The 26,630-nt window shown below is 46.4% G+C and overlaps 1 protein-coding gene across 3 annotated transcripts in view; it reads left to right on the top strand.

Annotated features, from left to right (window-relative positions):
* slco2b1 (solute carrier organic anion transporter family, member 2B1) overlaps positions 1–26,630 on the top strand; it is a 93,343-nt gene that overhangs the window by 25,001 nt on the left and 41,712 nt on the right. The window contains exons 1-4 of one of the 3 annotated variants that reach the window (XM_059963636.1): positions 10,209–10,331; positions 10,757–10,885; positions 13,214–13,351; positions 24,112–24,274. In XM_059963636.1, coding sequence (XP_059819619.1) covers positions 10,793–10,885; positions 13,214–13,351; positions 24,112–24,274 — 394 coding nt within the window. In that variant the 5' untranslated portion in view covers positions 10,209–10,331; positions 10,757–10,792. Of the gene's footprint in view, positions 1–10,208; positions 10,332–10,386; positions 10,406–10,756; positions 10,886–13,213; positions 13,352–24,111; positions 24,275–26,630 lie in introns of those variants that run through there. The other 2 variants (XM_059963633.1, XM_059963634.1) reach the window with 2 other exon arrangements.

The raw sequence follows: 26,630 nt of genomic DNA, 5'->3' as shown, positions 1-26,630 counted from the left end.
TGGAGCGACAGAGGATGAGCGGTGACCTGATAGAGGTGTATAAGATGATGAGAGGCATTGATCATGTGGATAGTCAGAGGCTTTTTCCCAGGGCTGAAATAGCTCACGTGAGGGGGCATAGTTTTAAGGTGCTGGGAAGTAGGTTCAAGGGAGATGTCAGAGGTAGGTTTTTCACACGGAGAGTGGTGGGTGGATGGACTACATTGCCAGTGAAGGTGGTGGAGGTGGAGACAATAAGGTATTTTAAGAGACTCTTAGATAGGTACATGGAGCTTAGTAAAATAGAGGGCTATGCGGTAGGGAAATTCTAGGCAGTTTCTAGAGTAGGTTACATGGCCCGCACAACATTGTGGGCTGAAGGGCCTTTAGATTTCTATGTTTCTAAATGGACATCCCTCTAATATGAGGCTGTGCCCTCTGGTCCTAGACTCACCCACCATGGGAAACATCCTCTCCATATTCAGTCTCTCCAGATCTTTCAACATTCAATAGGTTTCGATAAGATCCCCCATTTTTCTAAACTACAGTGAGTAGAGGCCCAGAGCCATCAAATGCTCCTCATACAATAAGCCTTTCACTCCTGGAATCATTTCCATCTCATCCCTGCTGGAGATGCAGTGTTCTTTTCTGTGGGCCTCTTTGTCTTCTGCCACTTTCAGAAATTTTTCCTCATCTGACTGAAGGTGTTGTTTGAGGGTGTGCTTCTCCATCTGGTGTGGTCGGCTGCACGTTCCTCCCAGGGCTCATTGTTGATGTCCAGCACCTTCCTGCCCTGATTGCAGACATCCTTGTAGAGCAGTTGTGGGTGGCCAGTGCTTCTCATTCCTGAATGCAGCTCACCATAGAAAATGTCTTTTGGAATGCGGCCGAACGGCAGAAGTGGCCCACCCAGCGCCTGAGCAGCCGGTATGTGCTAGAGAGGCCGGCAAGAGAAGGAAGCTCAGATCTCTGTCTTCAGGAGGTGCCCAAGATGTGATGAAGGCACCAGACACTTGCAGTTTCTATAAATGTATTCTGACCGGTCGCATCATCGCCTGGTACAGAATCTCGAATGCGCAGGATCAGAAAAAAGCTGCAGAGCATTGTAGACTTAGCCAGCTCCATCAAGGGCACAACCTTCCCCACCATTAAGGTCTGGGCCCAGTCCTGAGGAAGAAGTGTAGATACAGGATTTATTTCACATGATCTGTTACTCTTTATTCCTTTCTGCAACTGCTGCCTGACCTGCTGAGCTCCTCCAGCATGTTGCGTGTGTTACTCTGGCCCGATCTGTACCGTTTCCTGGTTAATAAGTAGTTAGCCTGAGTTGGCACACAGAGAGATTTTTGTTTAGTCCATAATATTAACAATGGTTGGGTGGTGTTTGGTAAACAGATCATGTGAAATAAATCCTGTATCTACACTCCAATTCAATGCAGTGTGAGATTTCCATGAAAGATTACCTCTCAAACATTGAAGTGTTTCAACGGTCAGGCGGGGTGATAAGGAAATGCTCAAAGTCCAAGTTCTGGCAGCTCCGATCCCATGGAGCAGAAATCATATGGCTTGAAGCCCTGGGCAGCTCCGATTCCCTGGAGTGGAAGTTCATGGATTGGAGCCCCAGGCAAAAAGTGATCAGAAACAGGCCCTTCAACCCAACTTGGTAATTCTGACCAAGATGTGCATTCCCATTTGCCTATGTTTAGCCCATATACCTCTAAACCACAGGAAAGCAGCATCCATCATCAGGACTGTCCAGGCTATGCTCTCTTCTCACTGCTACCATTGAGCAAAAGTTACAAGAACCTTAGGTCTCACAAAACCAGATTCAGGAACATTTTTTACTCTTCTACCATTAGGCTCCTGAACCAGCGTGGATAACTTCACTCACCTCAACACTGAACTGATCCCACAAACTATGGACTCACAAGGACCCTACAGCTCAAGTGTTCTCAAAATAAATAAATTAATTAAATACTCATCAATATCATCATCATTATATACCATATCATATGACGTTGGTGATCATGGTCTTTTGACCATGAATGTTCTTTGCAAATTTTTCTGCTGAAGGGGTTTGCCATTGCCTTCTTCTGGGCAGTGTCTTTACAAGACAGGTGACCCCAGCCATTAACAATACTCTTTAGAGATTGTCTGCCTGGTGTCAGTGGTCGCATAACCAGGACTTGTGATCTGTTCCGGTTGCTCATACGACCATCCACCACCTGCTCCCATGACTTCACATGACCCTGACAGGAGGGCTAAGCAGGTGCCGCACCTCACCCAAGGGTGACCTGCAGGCTGGTAGAGGGAAGGAGCTCCTTACACCTCCTTTGGTAGAGATGTACCTCCACCCTGCCACTCGATTATTATTATTTGTTTCTTTTTTCTTTCAGTTTGTCTTTTGGACATTAGTAGTTTGTCAGTCTTTGTTTATGGATAGTTTTTCATAAATTCTATGTATTCCTCTATTTTTCCTGTAAATGCCTGGAGAAAATGAATCTGAAGATAGTATATGGTAACGTATGCATACTTTGATAATAAATTTATTTGGATTTTGTATCTTAAGTTCCCCCAGTTCTTCATACCAAAGGAAAAAAAATCATTCCTCAAGAGATTTTAAGGAGTAGGGGATGTTTTTTTGAAATGTCGTCCAGCTGTGATTGTGTCTTGCCAGGGTTTGGAAGGGAAAAGTGGGAAACCAGAACTCCACAAGCAGGATTGGCCAGACACTAGTAGACAAACACACTTTATGGTCATGATAATAAGAACTCTGAATCTAAACTCATTACCCTCTGTCTAAAGAAGTTGCCCCTCAGGACTCTTTAAAATCTTCCCCCCTCAAACTAGACCTGTGCCCTCTTGTGTTTGAGCACATCCTACACAATCAGGAAAGCTCACCAATCCCTCGACTTTCTGAGGAGGCTGAAGGGAGTTGGACCTCGCACGTCTATACTCACATCCTTCTACAGATATGCCACAGGGAGCATCCTAACATGCTGCATCACTGCATGGTACGGAAACACGGACTGCGGCAGGCAGGAAGGCTTTGCAACGTGTAGGACCGTAGCCCAGTGGTTAGCACAACACTTCACAGTACCAGCGACCCAGGTTTAGTTCCCACTACCGTCTGTAAAACGTTTGTATGTTCTCCCGATTGTCATGGCCATCCCTCACGGTCGAGGATGATGGTCTTCATTCCGTTGATCTATTTATGGGCTCTGAAGTGGCTTATGAGTGCAATCTTGGCTTTGAAAGTTCTTCCGCATTCAGGACATGTAGTTCCAGACGGCAGATCGGGCTTTGGTTGTTGCTGCCTCTCTTTCCGTTTTCTTCTCTTCTAATTCTGCACACCTGTTGGCTTCGAAAGTTGCTGTTCCTTAGAGGAGTACAGCGCAGAAACAGGCCCTTTGGCCCATCTAGTCCATGCCGAAATCAGTTAAACTGATCAATCAGGTGATTTCTTGGTACATACAAATTGACTGTTTGTAATTGTTTTGTGCCTTTCTAACCAACTGGTTATACTGCAATGGATTTGAATAGTTGTTCCACCTCTAAAACTATATTTAACAAACTGGCCTGCAAATACTTTTTGCTTCCTCCATCCTTAAATAGCTCAAATAACTGTCCTCGGATTGTATTTCATCAGTTCTGCAGCCAAGGGTTGGAGGTATTGGTGATCCTGCTATGACTTCTCTCTTGCTTCTTTCTCGGATGCTGGTTTGCCAGAGTTCCCCGTCCTTGACACTGGTTTCCCTATTGTTGATGTCGATGTACATTTCTTCATGTTTGAATCTCGTTCTCCCTGTAACCGCGTGGATTTCCCCCAGGTGCTCTTTGCACTCTTTCCAATTTTTATGACAAGTGTCACCAGATGGAGTGAATTTTATAGATCGGAGCTTCAGGCAGCTTGGAATCTGTGGGGTGGAATCAATGAACTTTGTACGGTTGAAAGCGCATGGGACGGAGTCTTGTACAAAACCAAAGATCAAAATAAATTATCAAAGGATTAAGGATCAACTTTATTCACCATATACATTTACATATATTAAGAATTTGCTGTGGTGTGTTAGTTGTGGTACGACATGCAACAAAAACATTCGACAATGATAAATAATAAAGAATTATATTTTAAAAATTACAAGTACTGATATGGTGTCAAATGTGCATAAATGCATTATAGATACATCAGTGCAATTTAGATGCAATATGTTACCATATACTATTTGAGATTCATTTCCTAGCAGGCATTTACAGGAAAATTAAACGATGGGATTCACGAAAAACTATCCATAAACAAAGATTGACAAGCAACCATTGTGCAAGGAAAACCTGAGAACCTGAGTTGTAGGGTCCTTGAAGGTGAGATGTAGGTCGTAGAATCAGTTCAGAATTGGGGTAAGAGAAGGTATCCACGGCAGTTCAGGAGCCTGATGATTGAAGGGTAAAAACTGTTCCTGAACCTGGTTGCGTGGGTCCTGAGGCTCCTGTACCTCCTGCCCGATGGCAGCAGTGAGAAGAGAGAATGCTTGGGTGGTGAGGTCCCAGACGATGGATCCTGTTTCCTGCAGTGGCGCTCCTGTAAATGTGCACAGTGGGACTAGGCAGAAAAATGGTTCGGCACAGCCAAGAAGGGTCAAAAGGCCTGTTTCTTTGCTGTAATATTCTGTGGTTCTAGGTGGGGAGGGCTTTGTGTGTGATGGACTGGGCTGTGTCCACTACTTTCTGTAATCTTGGGCATGGTGTTTACATACAAAGCAATGAGTGGTAGTGAATACAAGACACTCCCCACCACAAGTGATTAACTTTATCAGATTAATATTGAGTACAAGAGTTGGGGGGGCCACCAACATTCCCTCTAATTTTTGTTTACAGCTGCATTGTTCAGAGCAGCGAATTTTGACATGGCACCTAAAATCTTTTTTCCGTACTACGCACATTAAACAGACACAAATGGCAGCTCGCGACACAAGCAAACAATGCCAGTCAGTCAGAACAAATGATAGGCACATTGTCAGAAATAACATGTTTTGATTGGATAGCACTGGTGTTCAGCAGGCCAGTGATTTATTGACAGTGAGCTGCTGACTTCCATTCTGTGTTTATTGTTCCAACTTGTAACAGTGTTGTAATCTGAAACGCTGACAATGTACACATGTTGAAGCTCAAAAGCATTTCAAAGTAAAAGTTGTAGGTCTATTATTTAGAAAACTTATGGATTATATTAATCAACATAATTACAGGGTATATTGCAGTTATATCAACATAGGTTTCAAAATAATATCAAGATAATTTCAAAATGATATTACAATTATATAAAAGAAAATTCAAGCTGCATAGTAACAAAGGCTATGTGCACGGGAGCATTTTAGTTACTGTGTGGCTGCGCACCTTCACAGCTTAGAGGGGAGAGAGAGTCTCAGATACAACGGTACAAGATGGTGCTTGGTTTAGAGCAATATGTTTAGGACCTTGTCCAGGAAGAATATAGAGGAAAAAATAGTAAATGTAAGGCTTCTATAGATGTGTGGTGCAGAGTTGGGAGTGGCGCGGTACTGTAGTGGTCAGTACAATGCTTCAGAGTACAGGCGACGCAGGTTCATATCTTGCCGTTGTCTGTAAGGAGTTTGTACGTTCTCCCCGTGACCGTGTGGGTTTTCTCTGGGTGCTCCGGTTTCCTCATTCAGTCCAAAGACGTACCAGTTGGTGGGTTAATTGGTCATTGTAAATTGTCCTGTGATCAGGGTTAAGTCAAGGGTTTCTGGGCAGTGTGTCTTGAAGGGCCAGAAAGGCCTATTCCGAGATGTATCTCAGTAAAAATAAAGGACGCTAACCTCCCTCTCTTCACCCTCAAACACCACTACCTCATCATTTCCTATCAGTCACTTTATGTACAGACACTCCTGTGCCTAGAGTCCCTATACGTCCCTATACAATCAATCGGTGTGCATAAGCTTAACTTATGTATTTATATTTATTGTGGGTTTTTAGTTATTGTGTCTTTATCTTACTGGTTCTTTTTGTGCTGCATCTGATCTGCAGTAACAGTCATTTTTGACTAGTTGCATCATGGCCTGGTATGGAAGCACCAATGCCCATTGAATGGGAAAGGAAGTGGATACTGCCCAGTCCATCATGGGTAAATCCCTCCCCACTGTTGAGCATATCTACATGAAGCATCCATCATCAGGGATGCCCACCACCCAGGCAAAGTCCTTTTCTCACAGCTGCCATCAGGAAGAAGGGACAGGAGCCTCAGGACCCACAACGCCAGGCTCAGGAACAGTTATTAGCCTCAACCGTCAGACTCTTGAACCAAAGGGGATAACATCACTCAAGTTCACTCGCCCCATCACTAAACTGTTCCCACAACCTATGGACTCACTTTCAAGGGCTCTTCATTTCATGTTCCTGATATTGCTTGCTTGCTTATTTATTCATTTGTTTGTTTGTTTATTTATTTTAATTTTGTGGTCTTAGGCACACTGGTTCTCTGTCCATCTTGTATGCAGTCTTTTCATTAATTCTACTGTGTTTCTTGTACTTGCTGTGAATGCCCACAAGAACATGAGTCTCCGGATTGTATATGGTGACATACGTACTTTGATAATAACTTTTGCTGGAAGAACTCGGCGGGTCAGGCAGGATCTGTGGAGGCAAAGAGGTGGTTGGCATCAGTACTGAGGGTGTGGACTCTCCCTCTGTCCCCTACAGATGCAGTCGATCCATTGGGTTCCTCCAGCCTTTTTTGTTTGGTCTGGATTCCGGTATCTTCAGTCTCTTGCAGCTTGAAAGCAGAAGCAGATTATTTCGGGGTTGTCACAGCAGCATAGTGGTTAGCGCAGCAGGACTCTCCAATGGGGGTTCAATTCCTGCCACTGCCTGTAAGGAGTTTGTACGTTCTCCCCATGACTGTCCGGGTTTCCTCTGGGTGCTCCGGTTTCCTCCCACATTCCAAAGACGTACAGGTTAGAGTAGATGTGGGAGAGCTACGTTTGCACCAGGTGTGTGCTGACACTTGCTGGCTGCCACCCGGTATCCAGACTGTGTTGGTCATTGACGCAAATGATGCACTTCACTGTATGTTTGGATGCACATGCGTGAAAGAAATGAGTCTAAATCTGGGCCGATGTTTGCTCTTTGCACAGTAGAGTAGTGTTTAGTGTAATGGCTCTACAGTGCCAGTGATCCGGGATCAATTCCCACCACCGTTTGCGCGTTCTCCCCATGACCACGTGGATCTCCAATTACCTGCCACATTCTAAAGACGTATAGGTCAGGGTTAGTGAGTTGTTGGCGCTGGAAGTGTGACGACACTCGTCAGCTGCCCCTACCCAGAACAATCCACGTACTGTGTCGGTTGTTGATGCAAACGATGCATCTCGCCGTATGTTTTGACGTACGCGTGACAAATAAGGCTGATCTTTAATCTTTTAAAATCGGTTCCAGAGACTGAATATAAAGACATGGTTCCTGAATACCGAAGGAACTTAGATCTGTAGAAAGAGAAACTAAATGCTGAATAGGATAATTCTGTCAATGATGGGAATCTGAAACAAGTACAGGAAATGCTAGAACACTCATCAGGTTAGTCAGTACCTCCGGGTGGAGAAACCAGTTTCAGCTGCTTGACCAGTTTGACTTGCAACATTTGATGATTTATGCACCCACCGTACAGAGTGTACCCTCACCTCATTACTACGGTCGAGGAGGAGGTACCTACGCTCAATGTTTCAGGAACAGCTCCTTCCTCTCCACCGTCAGATTTCTCAGTGGACAGTGAGCCCATGGGCCCTACCTCACTATTTTTGACTCTCCTTTGGCACTACCCGGCCGGCTGGCAGCGTAGTGGCATCAGCGCCGGCCTTCGGAGAGAAGGCTCCCGAGTTCGAATCCAGCCGGCTCCCTTGCACGCTTTCCATCCGAGCTGGGTTGAGCGTCGAGCTGGCAACCCGGCCTCGTAAAAATAAGAAAGCTTGCTTAAAAAGAAAAACACCATCATGACGGAGTCCCGATGACTCCAATCGGAGTTAAGGAGTTTCTTCTTCTTCCTCGGCACTGCTTATATACTGATACTTAAAAATTAAGTTGTGTATTTTGATTACTTATTTAATTGATTTGACGAAATATTGTGGGCTGAAGGATCTGTTCCTGTGCTGTACTGGTCTCTGTTTAGTTTTCTTTGTGTTACACTGTATGGCTGTAGTGTACGGGGTGTCCAGGGCGGGGTAGCACTCTGGTGAAGGGGCAGCTCGCTCACCTTTGGGCCCCACTGGGCACTCAGCTCTCACCTGTGGCTTGAAGTAGCTGTTTGCGTGTGACAGCGACCCCATCCCAGTACACCGCCTGGACAGGCGGGCTCAAGCAGGTGAGAATAGCTGGCCAGTGAGGTCAGGACATCCCTGTCCTGGCGCGTGAAGTCAGCTCTGGTGGACTGGGCGGATGAGACCTAACGGCCGGGGAGGCGGTTCCACAGCGCTTCGAGGAGGGCAAAGGGCATGACAGGGTATAGAAGGCGTCATGGTCATCCACTGTAACCAAGGACGTCCCCGGTTTGCGACGCTTGTTCGCACCACTGGACTCAGATGTCTGGGGTCGAGAGAGTGGAACTGCCCCAGTACAGCGGCTTTCCCACTCGAAAGGCTCTCCTGCACGGGCGTCCTGTCGTTGATGGCCACGCTGGACAGCTGCGAAGATTGTATTGCTCTGCAAAACAGCAGGTTTCATGACAGAGGCCAGTGTTCATAAACCTGATTCTGATTCTCACCCGTTCTTCACCAAGATGTTATGTAACGCAGACAGTGATTAATTCTTGGCTTAATACCTGTCGATGGTGAATCAAATTCTGACTCATAGTGAAGGAAAATTGGAAGAGAATTGCTTGAGTGGTAGCAGACTGTGAAATGTTGATGCATGATTACACAGGGCTCGGTGAGAGAGTGCCTAAGGTATAGTGTACTGTCGTCATATAATCCTTGTAAGGGTGTATCTCCCATGAAGGAATGCAGTGAACTCAGTGGCCACTTCATTGTGTATCTCCTGTACCTAATCAAGAGGTCACCGAGTGTATGATCCTGCTCTTCTGCTATTGTAGCCCATCCACTTAAAGGTTCGACGTGTTGTGCATTCAGAGATTTTCTTCAGTAACACCTAGTTATTTGAGCTACTATCACCTTCCTGTCAGCGTGAACCAGCCTGGCCATTCTCCTCTGACCCCTCTCATTAACGGGGCGTTTGTGCCCATAGAGCTGCAGCTCACTGGATCATTTTTTGCAGACTGTTGTGCATGAAAATCCCAGATCAGCAGTTTCTGAGATACTCAGACCACCCTGTCTGGCACCAGCAATCATTCCACGGTCAAAGTCACTTAGATCACATTTCTTCCCCATTCTGATATTTGGTCTGACCCTCTTGACCGTGTCTGCATGCTTTTATGCATTGAGTTGCTGCCACATGATTGGCCGATTAGATATTTGCTTTAACGAGCAGGTGTACCTAATAAAGTGGCCACTGAGTGTAGACAATATTCCAGTACAGTACAGGCCCTTCAGCCCGTGATGTTGTGCTGACTTTATAGCATGGTCTTTGGTCATCAGTTGGCATTTTTGAAGTCTCTGTCACGTTTTTCATTACATTTTTCTTCAAATCTCCTTCCCACTCACACATTACTGTGGCAAGTGACATGTCTTCAGAAGATCTGGGGCAGAGGCTTAGATTCTGGCACAGGTGAACATAGGACAGCTCAGTATGGACCCTCCCAGTGCGGTCAGTACGGACCCTCTTTCCTCTCATCACTTTAAAATTGTGCCTGCTCGCATCTGACATTACTGCTCTGTGGAAGAGATAATGGCTGTCCACTCTGACTACACCTCTTCAATAGCTCTTTCTGAATTTTTCTTTCTTCCTATTTTCGAAAATCTGCTGCTATTTCCTCCTGTGTCTTGGGTCGTTATGACCATTATTTCTACTTTTTATTTAGAGATACAGTGCAGAACAGGCCCTTCTAGCCCAACGAGCCACGTGCCCAGCAACCCACCGATTTAACCCTGGCCTAATCACAGGACAATTTACAATGACCAATTAAGCTGCTGACTGGTATGTCTTTGGAATTTATTTAGTTATTTATTACTTGGATACAGCGTGGAATTGGCCCTTCGAGCTGCTCTGGCCAATAGCTGCCGATTTAATCCTAGCCTAATCAGAGGAATGTGGAATGAAACCAGTTCACCCAGGAAAAGACCCATGTGCTTACGGCTGAATGTTCATACACCTGACAGAGGACGCTGGGGTTGAAATCTGAGCTCAGACACAGTAACCACGACGCTACCGTGCCACCCAAACTTGTTGCTTGGGTACGTCTTAAGAAATGTTCCGGGAAAGCAAAACTAACGAGAGAGAGGAGCTGAGAGAACAAAGAAAAGAAGTGGTGGTTATCTCAATCTCAAATTAGGCATAACAAATATTTCCAATGATAACACTTATCCTGTGAAATCGCTAGAATCAAGTTGAGCGACACCTGCTAAGAAGTTTCTTTAAAAAAATGGTGTATCATGATTACAGGAAAAATTACAGAACAATTACATGTATGTAAGTGATTTATAAAAATACAAACATAAAGTTAAACTCCATCTAAAATAATTATTCTCACCCCAATTCCCCCTCTCCCCCTCCCCTCTCCCCTCTACCCCTCTCCCCCTTTCTCTATCTCTCTCTCTCTCTCTCTCTTTCTCTCCCACATTCTCTCCACAATCTCTTTCCCACCGGCTCTCCCTCCCAGTCTCTCTCTCAGGTGACAGTGACACCATTTGTCAGGATGGGGATTAAGGGACGTCCGTCTGTTGTGTCCAAGTCTGGCCAGGGGGAGAAGCCCAGAGGATGCACTGTCAACCCCTTCAACAGCATAAAGGTGAGTGCAGAGTCCATAGAACTGCTCCGGGCTTCACACTTCCCAGCTTCTGCTCCCTATAACCTTTTACCTTAAGTGTGTGCAGTCCATCTGAGATTCTGCTGGGTGTGTCACTCGGTGAACTAACCCTTTACACCCATTGTTTCCTGGGGCTCCCAGACAGTCCTGCAGACGAGGCCAATTCACAGCTCCAGAGCCATGTTTAAACTCCTGCTGCATTGACATCTACCCCACCATTGGCAGTACGGCCTACTGTGAACTTTATTTGGACCCTATTGAAGAAAAGATGTGCTGACAGAGGAAGTTTACAAGAAAGATTCTGGGAATGGAAGGGTTAATGTATGTTGAGAACATTTGATGGCTCTGGGCCTGTATTTGCTGGAGTTTGAGGGGTGATCTCATTGAGATCTGTCAAGTATTGTAAGTCCTAGTTAGAGTAGATGTTTTATAGTGAGAGAGTCTAGGACCAGAGGTCACAGCCTCAGAATAGAGGCTCATCCATTTAGAACAGAGACAAGGAGGAATTCCTTTGAATCTGTCGAATTCATTGGCACAGACGGCTGCGGTTGCCAAGTCACTGAGTGCATTTAAAGCAGAGATTGATAGTTTCTTGAATAGTCAGGATGTTAAAAATTACGGGGAGAAGACAGGAGAATGGGCATGAGAGGGAAAATAAACCAGCCATGATGGAATGGCGGAGTAAATCTGATGGGCTGAATGGCCTCCTGTTCCTACTGCTTATGGTCTTACTGTGCTGTGGTGTTGTGCGAGCTAAGAGCAGCAGGAAGTGCAATTGCTCTACAGCGCCATCATTCGCTTACTGGGGTTCGATTCCCGCCACTGTCCACAACGAGTTCATGCGTTCTCCCCGGGACCGTGTTGGATTCCTCTGTCTCTCCCCACTTTCCAAAGGTGCACGGGTTAGGGTCAGGGAGGTGTGGGCATGCTATGTTGGCGTTGGAAGTGTGGTGACACTTACGGGCTGCCCCCAACACATCCTCAATGCTTTATGTTCTACAACCTCACCTCGCCCCTCCACTGAATATGAAAGAAGATCCTCATGCAGATTCTCTCAGCCATCGAAGAAGGCGATTTATTGTCATCTGACTGTACATAAATACAACCAAATGAAACATCGTTCCCCTAGACCACGAAGCACCCACAAAACAATCATCACACACAGCACATAAAACAAAACATTACCATAAAAAGGTTAATAAAACATAATTGAAAATGCATGTGTAGTGAACAGCTCAGGTAAGCAGTTCGTTGTCCCAGAAGTGACACAGTCTCACAGCCTGTTACCCAGCCTGGCAATCTAGTCGTGGTGCTCCTGGACCTCCTCCCTGACAGTAGAGGGTCAAAGAGATTGTGCGATGGTGGTAGAGATCCTCAACAATGCTTCAGGCCCTTCCTCTGCACAGTGCTCCCAGTAAATGTCACAACTGGGAGACGAGGAGACCCCGGTGATCCTCACGGCAGTTTTTGCTGTCCTCCGTAGGGTCGTGCAATCCGATGCCTCGCTGCTTCCCTTCCACGCAATGATGCAGCCAGACAGGACACTCTTGATGGTGCTTCTGTAGAAGTTTGTTAGAAGGGGGCAGGAGAGCCTCAATCTCCTCAGAAAGTCGCTGCTGTGCCATCTTGACTAATGAATAGGAGCTGTGGGTTGAGGTTAGATTGTCCGCTATGTGCACACCAACAACTGTGCTCTTCAATCCCCCCGCAGCAGGATCCCTGCCACTGTCTGTAAGGGGTTTGTACATTCTTCCTATGACCGCTTAGGTTTCCTCCCATAGTCCAAAGACGTACGGGCTAGGGTTAACAAGTTGTGGCCATGCAGTGTGGGTGTCATAAGTGTGGTGACACTTGCAAGCACAATCCTTGACATCCTGCTACTGTAGCCTCACCTTGCCCCTCCCTTGAACAGAAAGGCAGGTCACCACATGAACGCTGTGCAGGGGTGTGGCAGTAGCGTAGCGGTTAGCACAGTATTGTGGCTTCGGGCATCGGAGTTTAGACTTCAATTCCGTTGTCCTCTGTAAGCAAGTTTGTATGTTCCTTGTCATAGGCTTCCTCTGGGTTCACCGAGTCCAAAGATGAGTCGGTTAGTAGGTTAATTGGTCATTGCAAGTTATCATGTGATTAGGGTAGGATTAAATAGGTCGGTTGCTGGGCAGTGTGGCCTGTTCCGTACTGGGCAGTGTGGCCTGTTCCGTACTGTGTCTCTAAATCAATAAATAAATACTTTTAAAACTTGATCTGCCAGGGACAGCAGGATATTTCTAACCCAGAATGGCCTCTCTCTTATCTTTCTTCCTGCTCCAGTTTTTCGTTCTGTGTCATGGACTCCTGCAACTCTCCCAGCTCATGGTATCCGGGTACATGAAGAGCATTATCTCTACCGTTGAGAAGCGATTTGGGATGACGAGCCAGAACTCGGGGATGCTCTCCTCCCTCAATGAGGTATGTGTCAGAGGCTGAGTGGTGAGACTAGTGGGGGAGGTGGGCAGGAGGCTATAGAAGCATAACAGAATTCCAGGGCACCCCTGCACCCTGCCCCATCCTCGGTGTAACTACTTTACCAAGCTGGAGATCCAGAGGACTTCTCCAATGATCTCTGAAGTTCAAAAGACCCTTGTGGAATTCAGACGCGTGGTCACTTTATTACCTGGTCATTAATGCAAATATCAAAACAGCCAATCACGTGGCAGCAACTCAATGCATAAAAGCATGCAGACGTGGCCAAAGAGTTTCAGCTGTTGTTCAGGCCAAACATCAGGATGGGGAAGAAATGTGATCTAAGTGACTTTGACCGTGGACTGATTGTTGGTGCCAGACAGGGTGGGAGTGTGGGGAGAATGATGCAGGATTTGGTGTTGAAAGGGTATGGATAGTTAATTTGGACTCAGATGGTTAATGGTTAATTTTGGCTCTGTAACCGAAACCTCCCTAATTCCGGGTATTCGGTGTGGAAACCAGAAACCCACGCCCATCTGAAGTATGGCTGGTGACTTATAATGTTCCGTTCGCGTAAATGAACGTGAACTTCCTGCCATGTAAAACCATTCCTGAGAGAAGGAACTGCATCGGATTCATAGGGAGGCACCAGAGTGTAGTGGTTCAGGTAACGTTGTAAGAGTGCCAGTGACAATAGACATTAGGTGCTGGAGTAGGCCATTCGGCCCTTTGAGCCAGCACCGCCATTCACTGTGATCGTGGCTGATCATACACAATCAGTACCCAGTTCCTGTCCTCTCCCCATATCCCTTGGCCCAGCTATCTAAAAGAGCTCTAACTAACTCTCTCTTGAATGCATCCAGAGACTTGGCCTCCACTACCTTCTGGGGCAGAGTATTCCACATATCCACCACTCTCTGGGTGAAAAAGTTTTTCTGCATCTCTGTTCTATATGGCCTGCCCCTTATTCTTAAACTGTGGCCTCTGGTTCTGGACTCACCCATCAGCGGGAACATACTTCCTGCCTCCAGCGTGTCCAATCCCTTAATAATCTTATATGTTTCAATCAGATCCCCTCTCATCCTTCTAAATTCCTGTGTATACAAGCCCTTTCGCTCCAATCTTTCAACATATGACAGTCCCGCCATTCCGGGAATTAACCTTGTGAACCTACGCTGCACTCCCTCAATAGCAAGGATGTCCTTCCTCAAATTTGGAGACCAAAAATCCTCCCTCATAGCACCATAGTCCCCTTTGTTCAACTGTAATACTGACACATCTGATTTTCCCTTCTCCTTCTCAAATTGTAGGTTAAAACATATCATATTATGGTCACTACCTCCTAATGGCTCCTTTACCTCAAGGTCCCTGATCAATCCGGTTCATTGCACAACACTAAATCTAGAATTGCCTTCTCCCTGGTAGGCTCCAGTACAAGCTGTTCTAAGAATCCATCTCAGAGACACTCCACAAACTCCCTTTCCTGGGGTCCAGTACCATTCTGATTCTCCCAGTCTACCGGCATGTTGAATTCCCCCATGACAACTGTATCATTACCTTTGTGACATGCCAATTTTAACTCTTCATTCAACTTACACCCTACATCCAGACTGCTGTTTGGGGAGCTGTAGATAACTCCCATTTGGGTCTTTCTACCCGTAGAATTTCTCAGTTCTATCCATACTGACTCTACATCCTCAGATTCTATGTCCTCCCTCGCAAGGGACTGAATATCATTCCTCTCCAACAGAGCCACCCCACCCCCTCTGCCAGTCAGTCTGTCCTTTCGATAAGATGTATATCCTTGAATATTCATTTCCCAGGCCCTGTCCGCTTGAAGCCATGTCTCTGTTATTCCCACATCGTACTTGCCAATTTCCAACTGAGCCTCAAGCTCATCTACTTTATTCCTTATACTTCGTGCATTCATATATAATACTTTTAATTCGTTACTCCCCTCTCCTTTCATATCAATTCCTATTTCACTGGGCCATACTGTATGATCTCTTCTTGAGCTTTCTGCTCCATTGATTCTGTTGTCCTTTTTAACTTTTCTTATTTTCATTTTCCCTTTAACTCCATCTTTATATTTCCAGTTCATCTTCCCCCCCCCCCCCCCACTACTTAGTTTAAACACATCCATGTTGCAGTGGCAAACCTGTCTGCCAGAATGCTGGTCCTCTGCCTATTAAGGTGCAACCTGTCCTTTTTGTACAATTCATCCCTACCCCAAAACAGATCTCAGTGGTCCAAGAATGTAAATCCTTGCTTCCTGCACCAGTTCCTCAGCTACACATTCAGATCCATTATCTCCCTGTTCCTGCCCTCTCCAGCACAAGGAACTGGAAGCAAACCGGAGATAACCACCCTGGAAGTCCTGCTTTTCAGCCTTCTTCCGAGTTCTCTGAAGTCCCGCTGTAGAATGTCCTTCCTCTTCTTCCCGATGTCATTTGTGCTGACATGCACTACCACTTCCCGCTGTTCACCTTCACCCTTGAGGATTCCCTGCAATCAGTCCATGATGTCCTGGATCCTAGCAGCAGGGAGGCAACACACCATCCTTAAATCTCACCTGTTGCCGCAGAAACCCCTTTCCGTATCTCTTACTATGGAGTCCCCTACCACCACAGCTCTTCCTGATGTCTGACTCCTCAACTCTGCTTCTGCACCGATTTTCGACTCGCAGACCTGTCAGTATGGCAGACTGGCAGTATCTTCTGTCCTGACAGCTTCCAAGAGGGTGAACCTGTTTACGAGAGATACATCCCCCGGGACCTGGGTTCATTTCCTGCCGCAGTCTACAAGGAGTCTGTACGTTCTCATGACTGTGTGTGTTTCCTCCGTGTGCTCCAGTTTCCTCCCACTTTCCAAAGGTGTGCGGGTTAGCGTTAGTGAGCTGTGCGCGCACTAGGTTGACGCTGGAATCATGGCGACACTTGCGGGCTGCCCCCAGCACATCCTGGGACTGTGTTGGTTGTTGATGCAAAGACACCTTTTTCTATATGTTTTGATATTTCAATGTACATGTGACAAATAAAGATAATTTGTAAATTTAATCACTATGGGGAAAGGCCTTTGGGCCCAATTGATCCATGCAGATTGAAAACCAATCCAGGTTAATCCCTTTACCTGATTAGGGATAGTGTTTGTCCCGTTCCCTCTCAAATTTTCCTATCCATGTTGCCGTCCGACTTCCTTTCAAGAGTTTGGTGTATTTTTGTGACAAAGAGACATTGGACAAACTTGGATACTAGGCCCTCTTCTCACTGCTACCATCAGGGAGGAGGTACAGGAGCCTGAAGACACACAATCAATGATTCAGGAACAGCTTCTTCCCCTCCACCATCAGGCAGGAGGTACAGGAGCCTGAAGACACACACTCAATTATTCAGGAACGGCTTCTTCACCTCCACCATCAGATTTCTGAATGGACAATGAACCCATGATCACTACCTCAGTATTTTCTTCTAACTTTTTGTACTAATTTAATTTTTTGCATTTCTTATAATCTATAATTTCAAGTATTGAAATGTATTGCCCTACAAAACAACAAATTTCACAATATGTTAGTGATTCTGATTGAGAATTATTTTCTCTGGAGCAGCAGGGGCTGAGGGGGTCACTGAGAGAAGTGATTAACATTATGACAGGCATAGATGGACTGGACAAACAGCATCTTCCTCCCAGGAGAGAGATGTCAAATACCACAGGATGCAGTGGGCAAAGTTTGAAAAAGATTTACATGGGGGCTTCTTAACTCAGAGAGTAGTGTGTGTCCAGAACAGGGAGTGGTGGGTGACGGGGAACACAGGTAGGTGACAGGGAATGGGGTGGTGGGAGGGTGACGGAGAACAGGGGGCAGTGGGTGATGGGGAACGGGGGCGGTGGGTGATGGGGAACACGGTGGGTGGGTGACAGAGAACGGGGCAGTGGATGACGGGGAACGGGGCGGTGGGTGGGTGACGGAGAACAGGGGGCAGTGGGTGATGGGGAACGGGGGCAGTGGGTGACGGAGAACGGGGCAGTGGGTGACTGGGAACGGGGGCAGTGGGTGACGGGGAACACGGTGGGTGGGTGACGGAGAACAGGGGGTGGTGGGTGGGTGACGGAACGGAGCAGTGGGTGAGTGATGGAGAACAGGGGGCAGTGGGTGACGGGGAACGGGGGTGGTGGGAGGGTGACAGGGAACTGAGAATGATGGGTGCCTGGACCTGACTGCCAGGGACCAGGGGAAGTGATAGAAGTAGAAAAAATCACTAACACGAGGGTAAGCAAAATGCTTTCCAGTGCCACTGGTCACCACTCGGGTTCAATTCCGGTGGGTAGTTTGTATGTCGGTTCCCTCCCACTTTCCAATGACATACTGATTAGCATGTTGTGGGCATGTTCTGCTGACTGCAGGAGCTTGGCGATATTTGCAGACTGTACCCAGATCAGTCTACATAGACCGTCTCCGTCATTCACACACAGTGACGCATTTCACTGAATGTTTCGGTGTGATATATTAAGCTTATCCTGATCTTTACATTTACGAGGCTCCACGACAGAGACATGAGTGGGCAGGAATGAGAGATACCTTCTCCCACAGTACTGAGCCAGAGCAATTAAGTTATTGGTGCCAAAGTAAAGTTTTCCCTTCTGCCTGCGTATTGTCCATTTCCCTCTGTTCTCGGCACCTTTACCTGGCTGTCTAAACATGCAGTTTAAATTGGCAGCAATTGTGTGTTGACAGTTGCTGTACTGTTTTTGTTCTCTGATTTAAGTTCTCATTCAGACTAAAAGCTCTCATAATCAGCTCCATTATACTTGAGTTAGTTTGTGAGATGTGTCATTTTGTGGTCACAGTACAGTTCAGGTGTAGCAAAATTACTATGTTATAATGAACAAAAAAAAGTTGTTGACTGTTTATTCCTCTCCGTGGATGCTACCTGACTTGCTGAGTTCCTCCTGCATTTTGTGTGTGGTTTCTGGACAAATAAGTAGGGTAAACGAGGATTAGTGAGACAGTGTCCATGGGTTCATTGTCCATTCAGAAATCTGATGGCAGAGGGAAAGAAGCTGTTTCTGCTCCCAGTGGCCACACATTTTAATTTCACATCCCATTCCCATTCTGATATGTCTGTCCATGGCCTCCTCTACTGTCAAGATGAAGCCACACTCAGATTGGAGGAATAACACCTTATATTCCGTCTGGGTAGCCTCCAACCTGATGACATGAACATTGATTTCTCTAACTTCTGTTAATGCCCCTCCTCCCCTTCTTACCCCATCCCTTATTTATTTATTATTCCCCCCCTTTCCTCTCTCTCTCTTTTTTCTCTCTCTGTCCCTCTCACAATCACTCCTTGCCTGCTCTCCATCTCCCTCTAGTGCTCCCCTCCCCCTTTCTTTCTCCCTAGGCCTCCCATCCCATGGTCCTTTCCCTTCTCCAGCTGTGTATCCCTTTTGCCAATCAACTTTCCAGCTCTTAGCTTCATCCCTCCCCACCCTGTCTTTTCCTATCATTTTGGATCCCCTTCTCCCCTCCCACTTTTAAATCTCTTACTATCTTTTACGAATTTTTTGAAGAGGTTACGAGGGAAGTTGATGAGGGTAAAGCAGTGGATGTTGTCTATATGGACTTCAGTAAGGCCTTTGACAAGGTTCTGCACGGAAGGTTAGTTAGGAAGGTTCAATCGTCAGGTATTAATATTGAAGTAGTAAAATGGATTCAACAGCGGCTGGATGGGAGATGCCAGAGAGTAGTGGTGGATAACTGTTTGTCAGGTTGGAGGCCGGTGACTAGTGGTGTGCCTCAGGGATCTGTACTGGGTCCAATGTTGTTTGTCATATACATTAATGATCTGGATGATGCGGTGGTAAATTGGATTAGTAAGTATGCAGATGATACTAAGGTAGGTGGCGTTGTGGATAATGAAGTAGGTTTTCAAAGTTTGCAGAGAGATTTAGGCCAGTTAGAAGAGTGGGCTGAAAGATGGCAGATGGAGTTTAATGCTGATAAGTGTGAGGTGTTACATTTTGGTAGGAATAATCCAAATAGGACATACATGGTAAATGGTAGGACATTGAGGAATGCAGTAGAAGAGAATAATCTAAGAAAAATGGTGCATAGTTCCCTGAAGGTGGAATCTCATGTGGATAGGGTGGTGAAGAAAGCTTTTGGTATGCTGGCCTTTATGAATCAGAGCATTGAGTATAGGAGTTGGGATATAATGTTAAAATTGTACAAGGCATTGGTAAAGCCGAATTTGGAGTATTGTGTACAGTTCTGGTCACCGAATTATAGGAAAGAAGTCAACAAAATAGAGAGAGTACAGAGAAGATTTACTAGAACGTTACCTGGGTTTCAGCACCTACGTTACAGGGAAAAATTGAACAAGTTAAGTCTTTATTCTTTAGAGTGTAGAAAGTTGAGGGGGGACTTGATAGAGGTATTTAAAATTATGAGGGGGATAGATAGAGTTGACGTGGATAGTAGGGAAGATTCAAACAAGAGGACATGAGTTGAGAGTTAGGGGGCAAAAGTTTAAGGGTAACATGGGGAAATTCTTTACTCAGAGAGCGGTAGCTGTATGGAATGAGCTTCCAGCAGAAGTGGTAGAGGCAGGTTCAGTATTGTCATTTAAAGCAAAATTGGATAGGTATATGGACAGGAAGGGAATGGGGGGTATCGGCTGAGTGCAGGCCAGTGGATCTAGGTGAGAGTAAGCGTTCGGCACGGACTAGAAGGGCCGAGGTGGCCTGTTTCCGTGCTGTAATTGTTATATGGTTATACCTTTTCTTTCAGTTAGTCCCGACGAAAGGTCTCGGCCCAAAATGTCGACTGTACTTCTTCCTATAGATGCTGCCTGGCCTGCTGCGTTCCACCAGCATTTTGTGTGTGTATTGCCTGAATCACTGGATGTGTGTCTTCAGGCTCCTGATGCTAACAATGAGAAGAGGGTATGTCCTGGGTGGCGAGGGTCCTTTGTAATGGATACCCTCTTCTTGAGGCACCACCTCTTGATGATGGGGCAGGTTGTGCCTGTGATGCAGATGGCTGAGTCTGTAACTCTTTGAAGCCTTTTATGATCCTTTCGTTGGAGCCTCCATCCCAGACAGTGATCCAACCAATCAGAGTGTTCTCTATGGTACATCTGTAGACATTTGCTAGAGTCTCTGGTGACCTGAAACTCTTAACAAAGTATAACCACTGTTGCTTGTTCTTTGTGATTGTATCAACATATTGGGCCCAGGTCAGATCCTCTGAGACAGTGGTCCCCAACCACTGGGCTGCGAGGAAACAATATGATTTGGCGATATGAAACGATATGAGTCAGCTGCACCTTTCCTCATTCCCTGTCACGCCCACTGTTGAACTTGAACCCATGCAAGGTCATCAGTCGCCTAAACGCAGTGATACCCTCGCGCCAGGGATCACTGGTTGGCGTCGGGTAACCGGCCGCCTCACACAGCCTGGAGCGCGGACAGACAGGCGCCGCCTCTGAACCTGTTCAGCACACCGAGTGTTCGTGGGGAACCCGGTGCTAAAATATTCACAGATGACCTAATTTGGGCTCAGGGTTTTGTAAGTAGCAGAGCAGCTACCTCACTGTGATCTACTGAAAGTCATCCCTCGAGCCAAACTTTTGTCGGCTGATAGATCCTACCGACCTACAAGGAGGGCGAGCACACGCCCTGTCGCACTCCTTACTCAGTCAGTCATTCTCTTACCCAGTACGGGGACCTTGTCCTCTCACTGGTGTGTTGCAATGATTTCATATGTTCATGCGAGGAAGATATGCACTGTGTGTTTAATATTAAATTCATTAGATAAACCCTTTTAGAAACAAAATTGAGTGTATTAGCCACTTAGAAGTGATTTATAGTTCACTTATCACCTCCATTCCGGTCATGATTAACACCCCTATCGGCCGGTCAGCAAGAATATTGTCAATATTAAACCGGTCCACGGTGCAAAAAGGGTTGGTGACCCCTGCTCTGAGATGTTGAAACCATTCACCCTTCCCACTGTTGACCCCTCAGTGAGGATTGGTGTGTGTTCTCCTGACTTCCCCTTCCTGAAGTTCACAACCATGTTCTTGGTCCTGTTGATACCGAGTGTAAGGATGTTGACGCTGCACCGCTCGACCGGCCGGTCTGTCTTTCTCCATGTGCCATCCCGTCGCCATCTGAGTGTCATCACAGGACACGTGTTGTGGTCTACAAGTTCGCTCCTGGGCGCCACAGTAGCGTAGCAGTTAGCGCCACACTATTGCAGTTCAGGGTGTCAGAGTTCGGAGTTCAGTTCCGACGATATCTGCGAGGTGTTTGTGCGTTCCTGCCCGTGAGGGTGTGGGATTCCTCCGGGGGCTCCGGTTTCCTCCCATATTCTGAAAACATACCGGTTAGTAGCTTGGTTAGTCATTGTAAATTGCCCTGTGATTAGGCTAGGGTTAAAAAGGGGGTGGGGGGGGGATGCTGGACGGTCAAGTTTGTTGGGCTGGAAGGCCTAGTCCGCGCTCGCCCTTTAAATAAATAATAAATATATGTCAGTTTTGAAGGCAACTTCTCCAGCTTAAAAGTTGGAGTGATTTGTTTGTAATAGTAATCTGACTGAAAATTCCCCACGCTGGAAATAATTGACAGCGTCCCAGAGTCTGCCAAACAAACATCATAGCTCAGTTTATTTTTTGTGCAGCCTCGGCTTACTTCAATGCAGTTTAATAATTACAGATGATCTGTGTTGACAGCTGCCAAGTTAAGTTAGAATTGGCAAAAGGATCAGCAATAATTATTTCCTCCTTGTTTTCATTCTGCACACTGCCAATTCAGAAGGCGTAAGCTTTTTGTGTTGGACTCTGGTCTGGAAGTCATGGAGCCAAAGAGCACCACGGCACAGAAACAGGCCCTTCATGACAAGCCCTTATTCTGTTTAGTGACGTCGACCTGCACCTGGACCATACACTTCCCGTCCACGTAGCTATCCAAAAATTTTGAAATTGAACTCGCATCCACCACTCGTGCTGGCAGCCTGTTCCACACTCTCACCGCCCTCTGAAAGAAGAAGTCCCCCCTCAGCTTCCCTTAAATGGTTCACCCTTAACCTATGACCTCTAGTTCTAGTCTCACCCAGCCTCAGTGTGAGAAGCTGAAGGATAACCATTAAAAAGTTAATAAAATCGTGAGGAAAATCAGAATGGTGATTAACTACAGTCTTTTCCCAGGGTCCTAACAGGGTTTTGGAGTCCAAAGCATGATTTATGCTGAGGGGAAGGATTTACAAGGGATCCCAAGGGGCAAATCTTTCGCACGGAGGGTTATAGGCATATGGAACAAGCCCCCAAAGGAAGTGGTTAGGGCAGGTACAATTACAATATTTAAGAGATCTTTGGACAGGTATGCGGATCAGAAATCATCCTTAGCCACAGGGGAGGTACCAGAGGATTGGAGGATATCTAACGTGTTTCCGCTCATTAAGAAAGGCTGTAAGAGTAAACCAGGAAAATATAAGCCGTTGAGCTTGACATCAGAAGTGGGAAAATTATTGGAGGGTATTTTAAGGGATCAGATATATGAATATTTGAATAGACATGGACTGATTAAGGATAGTCAGTGTGGCTTCACGCCTAATAGGTCGTGTCTAACCAATCTTATAGTTTTTCAGGGAAGTTACCAGGAAAGTTGATGAAGGCAAGGCAGTGGATGCTGTCTGTGTAGACTTTAGCAAGGCATTTGACAAGGTCCCGCATGGGAGGTTGGACAAGAAGGTTCAGTTGCTTGGCATTCAAGATGAGATAGTAAATCAGATTAGACATTGGCTTAGTGGGAGAAGCCGGAGAGTGGTCGTAGATGGTTGCCTCTCTGACTGGAAGCCTGTAGCTAGTGGCGTGCCATAGGGATCAGTGCTGGACCTGTTTCTTTTGTCATCTATATCAATGATCTGAATGGTAATGTGGCTAGCTGGATCAGCAAGTTTGTGATGATGCCAATATGGGGGTGTACTATCAATTATTTTGTGTTTTATATTTGTAATTAATTTAGATCATTTTGTAGAGATCTGTTTTCACTTTGAATTGGAAGTTGATCGGTGTCAACAGAAGCCAAATTAAATCCATCGTAATTCAATGCTGTAAGACAATAAAACATGAAAGCTTACAAGGTACCTTTTATAAGCACTCTATAAAGGGCTATGATCCTGGTGCAGGACGATGGGAGTAGACGGTTTAGATGGCTCGACACAATCTAGACGGGCTAAAGGGTCTTTCTGTGCCAAACTTTTCAACGACTCTAAATGCAGGCAAATGAGATGGCCATAGGTAGGCATCTTGTTTAGCACGAGCTAATTGGGTGGAAGGTGGCACGGTTACGGTTAATGCAGTGTCCTACAGCGGCAGCTGTATGGCCGGGGTTCAGTTCCCTCTGCACGTTCTTCCCATTACCACGTGGGTTTCCTCCCAGTGCTCTGGCTTCCTCCCACAGCCCAAGCGCGTGTGGGTTGGGGTGAGGGAGTTGAGGACATGCGTTGCTGGCGCCAGAAGCGTGGTGATACTTGCGGGCTGCCCCCAGCGCATCCTGTACACTATGTAGTTCGATGTGCCTGTCACATTCAATGTATTCTTTCATCCATCATCCATTCTGCCTGTCCCTCGGCCTCCTTCGCTCCAGGGAATACTGTCCCGGCCCGTCCAGTCTCTCCTTGTGACTCAAACCCTCCAATGTTCCTGTGAGTCTTTTAAACACCTTCTCTAGATGTCATTTTTTTTCTTTCTGTTCCTTTGTTTCAGATTGGAAGCACAGTGTTCATCGTCTTTATCAGTTACTTTGGGAGCCGGGTTCACCGGCCACGGCTGATTGGCTGCGGAGGGATCGTGGTCAGCGTGGCTGCCTTCACCATGTCCCTTCCCCACTTCCTCATGGGTCGCTACACGTACGACAGCACTGTCTCAAGTGAGTATCTCCTCCCTCCACACTTGCTTGTTTTCAATGACTGGGCAGAGTTCCATTGGAAAATGAGGAACTACAGCAGTGGCATCAGTGGTTCGGGTTCAAATCCCAATCTTGGGCATTGTTAGTGTGTGGAGTTTGCATGCTTTCTCTGTGACTACCTAGTCTTCCCCTCAATGCTCCAGTTTCTTCCCACATCCCATGGGTCGCCACAGTAGCATAGTAGTTAGAAGTTGATTGTTTCCAGACCGGTCAGGGCATCAAAGGATCTGGCGAGAAGGCAGGTGAATGGGGTTGAGTGGGATCCGGGATCAGCCATGATGGAATGGCAGAGCAGACCCGATGGGCTGAATGGCCTAATTAGGCTCCTAGGTCTTACAGACATAGTTACAGCTCGGGGTGCTGGAGTTCAGAGTTCAGCTGCACTGTCCTCTGTAAGTACGTTTCTCCCCGTGTGCACCTGGGTTTCCTTGGGATGCTCCGGTTCCCTCCCACAAGCCCAAGGACGTACCAGATAGTAGTGTGGAATTAAGTCAAGTCAGACACCGTATAATTTCAATCAACCGTTTCTTCTTATTGCGACTTCAGCCGGTGAGAGAGCCGAGATCTACAGTGGGCAAGAATCACCCTCTTGCCAACCAGACCCCTGTCCTAGGATCTCTACCTTACATACAGATACCGTCCTCCCTTTTATATAGGTATTTTGCAGAACAGTTACAACAGCTTTTGAGTTACTTCCCCTTAAGCAATCAGCACAGCAAAGGGTCCATCTTTGTCCATCCTCGCATGTGGATCTAGGTGCAAAGCCTGCTCGGACAGTTCAGACAGTTAATTATAAAGTAGGAACAATCTTAAGCAAAAAGTGAACAATACGGTCTGCCATACTTCACATATGTGACTAACTCAAATTTGCCATTTCAGCAGAACAGCTAGCAACCTTTTAGCCTTGAAAGAGGACAATAATGCACCAAAAATTCCCTCAGCCATAAAAAGGAATAAGACAGTACCTCCATTACATTACCATCCCCTCCTTTTTATCATTGGATGATAAATTTTAAAACAACCCATCCCGCTTACAACATGCTATGGCGCACCTTGCAAAAATTGCTGCTATTTCAATTAAAACTATTATCATTATCACATGTAAAAATATTCCCCAGGAATCTCCAAGAAGGTTAAAAGGCCAAGGCCACATTCCCTTTCCATCTGCAAACCCATGCATCCTTCCTCCAATTCCTTTAATTTTCCGAATCTCCTGAGTGATGTGCTGAGCCAGGTCTGTGATATTAGAGGCCACATCAGGAACGTACATACAACGTTCCCTCCCTATAACGGCGCAAGTCCCTCCTTTTTCTGCCAGCAATAAATCCAAAGCCATCGTATTCTGTAAAGCTACCATCCTTAAGGCTATTATCTCAGCAGTCAAGTCTGTAATCTCAGTCTGAACATAGTTAAAATCTTTGTGGTGCCATTTGCCAGTTCCTCCAATGCGGCTGCCAAGTGGACTGGTTTTTGTGAGGTTTAGAGCTGCCCCATAAGCGGGAAACACTTTCATCCAAAATCTTTCATTCTCTGCAATTCCTCCCTACTGTCACTGAAACTGAGTAATGTTATAGTGAATATGTAGAGGGCACTATATAGGCCAAATAGCAACATCCCGTTCAATCATCTGCCATGTTTATACCCTCATCACCAAAGGGATATGCCGTTCTACCACGTACCCAATAGGTCCCATTAATGGCATATGGAGAGGAGGTCCTGTCTTAACTTCTGTACAAGTGCTACTTCCTAGAAATGCCCTTTCATTCCCTCCAGTTCAACAATAGCAAGTCCCGTTCACCTTTCCAATAACACGGGTAAGGTGTAGGGAAGGTCCCTCAGCCCCAGCTGTGGGGATTATTCACAGTGAATGGGCGTCAAGGTGGTCCATGGGGAGGGGATTCTGTCGATTGATAGGGGCAATTTGCCCTCCAACGACCATATCTTCTGCAATTTAAACAGGGCCCACCTATTGCCCTGGGTTGAGGCACCCCTCTAGGCGTCTGGGGTCTGGTTCTGTGTGGCCCAGATCTACCATTAGATCTTCCTCGGTTCCTGGCTGAAAGGGGTTAGTGGGTGGGTTCTGCTGAATTGGTCCCTGAGGTAGATTCTTCCCTCCGTGAAGGTACTTATCCCATCCAGTATATCGACCCCTAGTCTGCCACGTCAGGGCTGGGGAATGGTGGGGTATCTCTGGTCAGGATTCCCGGGTTCCTCCGAGGGATCTCCTTGCCACCCTGCCTTCTGCCTTCGAGGTCGTTGGACCTATTCAGTCTTCACCTGAGGTTTAGATCACGATTTAGACTCACTCTGACCATTC

This window comes from Hypanus sabinus, chromosome 3 (assembly GCF_030144855.1).
Source record: "Hypanus sabinus isolate sHypSab1 chromosome 3, sHypSab1.hap1, whole genome shotgun sequence".
In the NCBI taxonomy this organism is placed as follows: Eukaryota; Metazoa; Chordata; class Chondrichthyes; order Myliobatiformes; family Dasyatidae; genus Hypanus; species Hypanus sabinus.
Note: the sequence above shows the minus strand (reverse complement) of the source record. Positions and strands in the feature narration are given on the sequence as shown.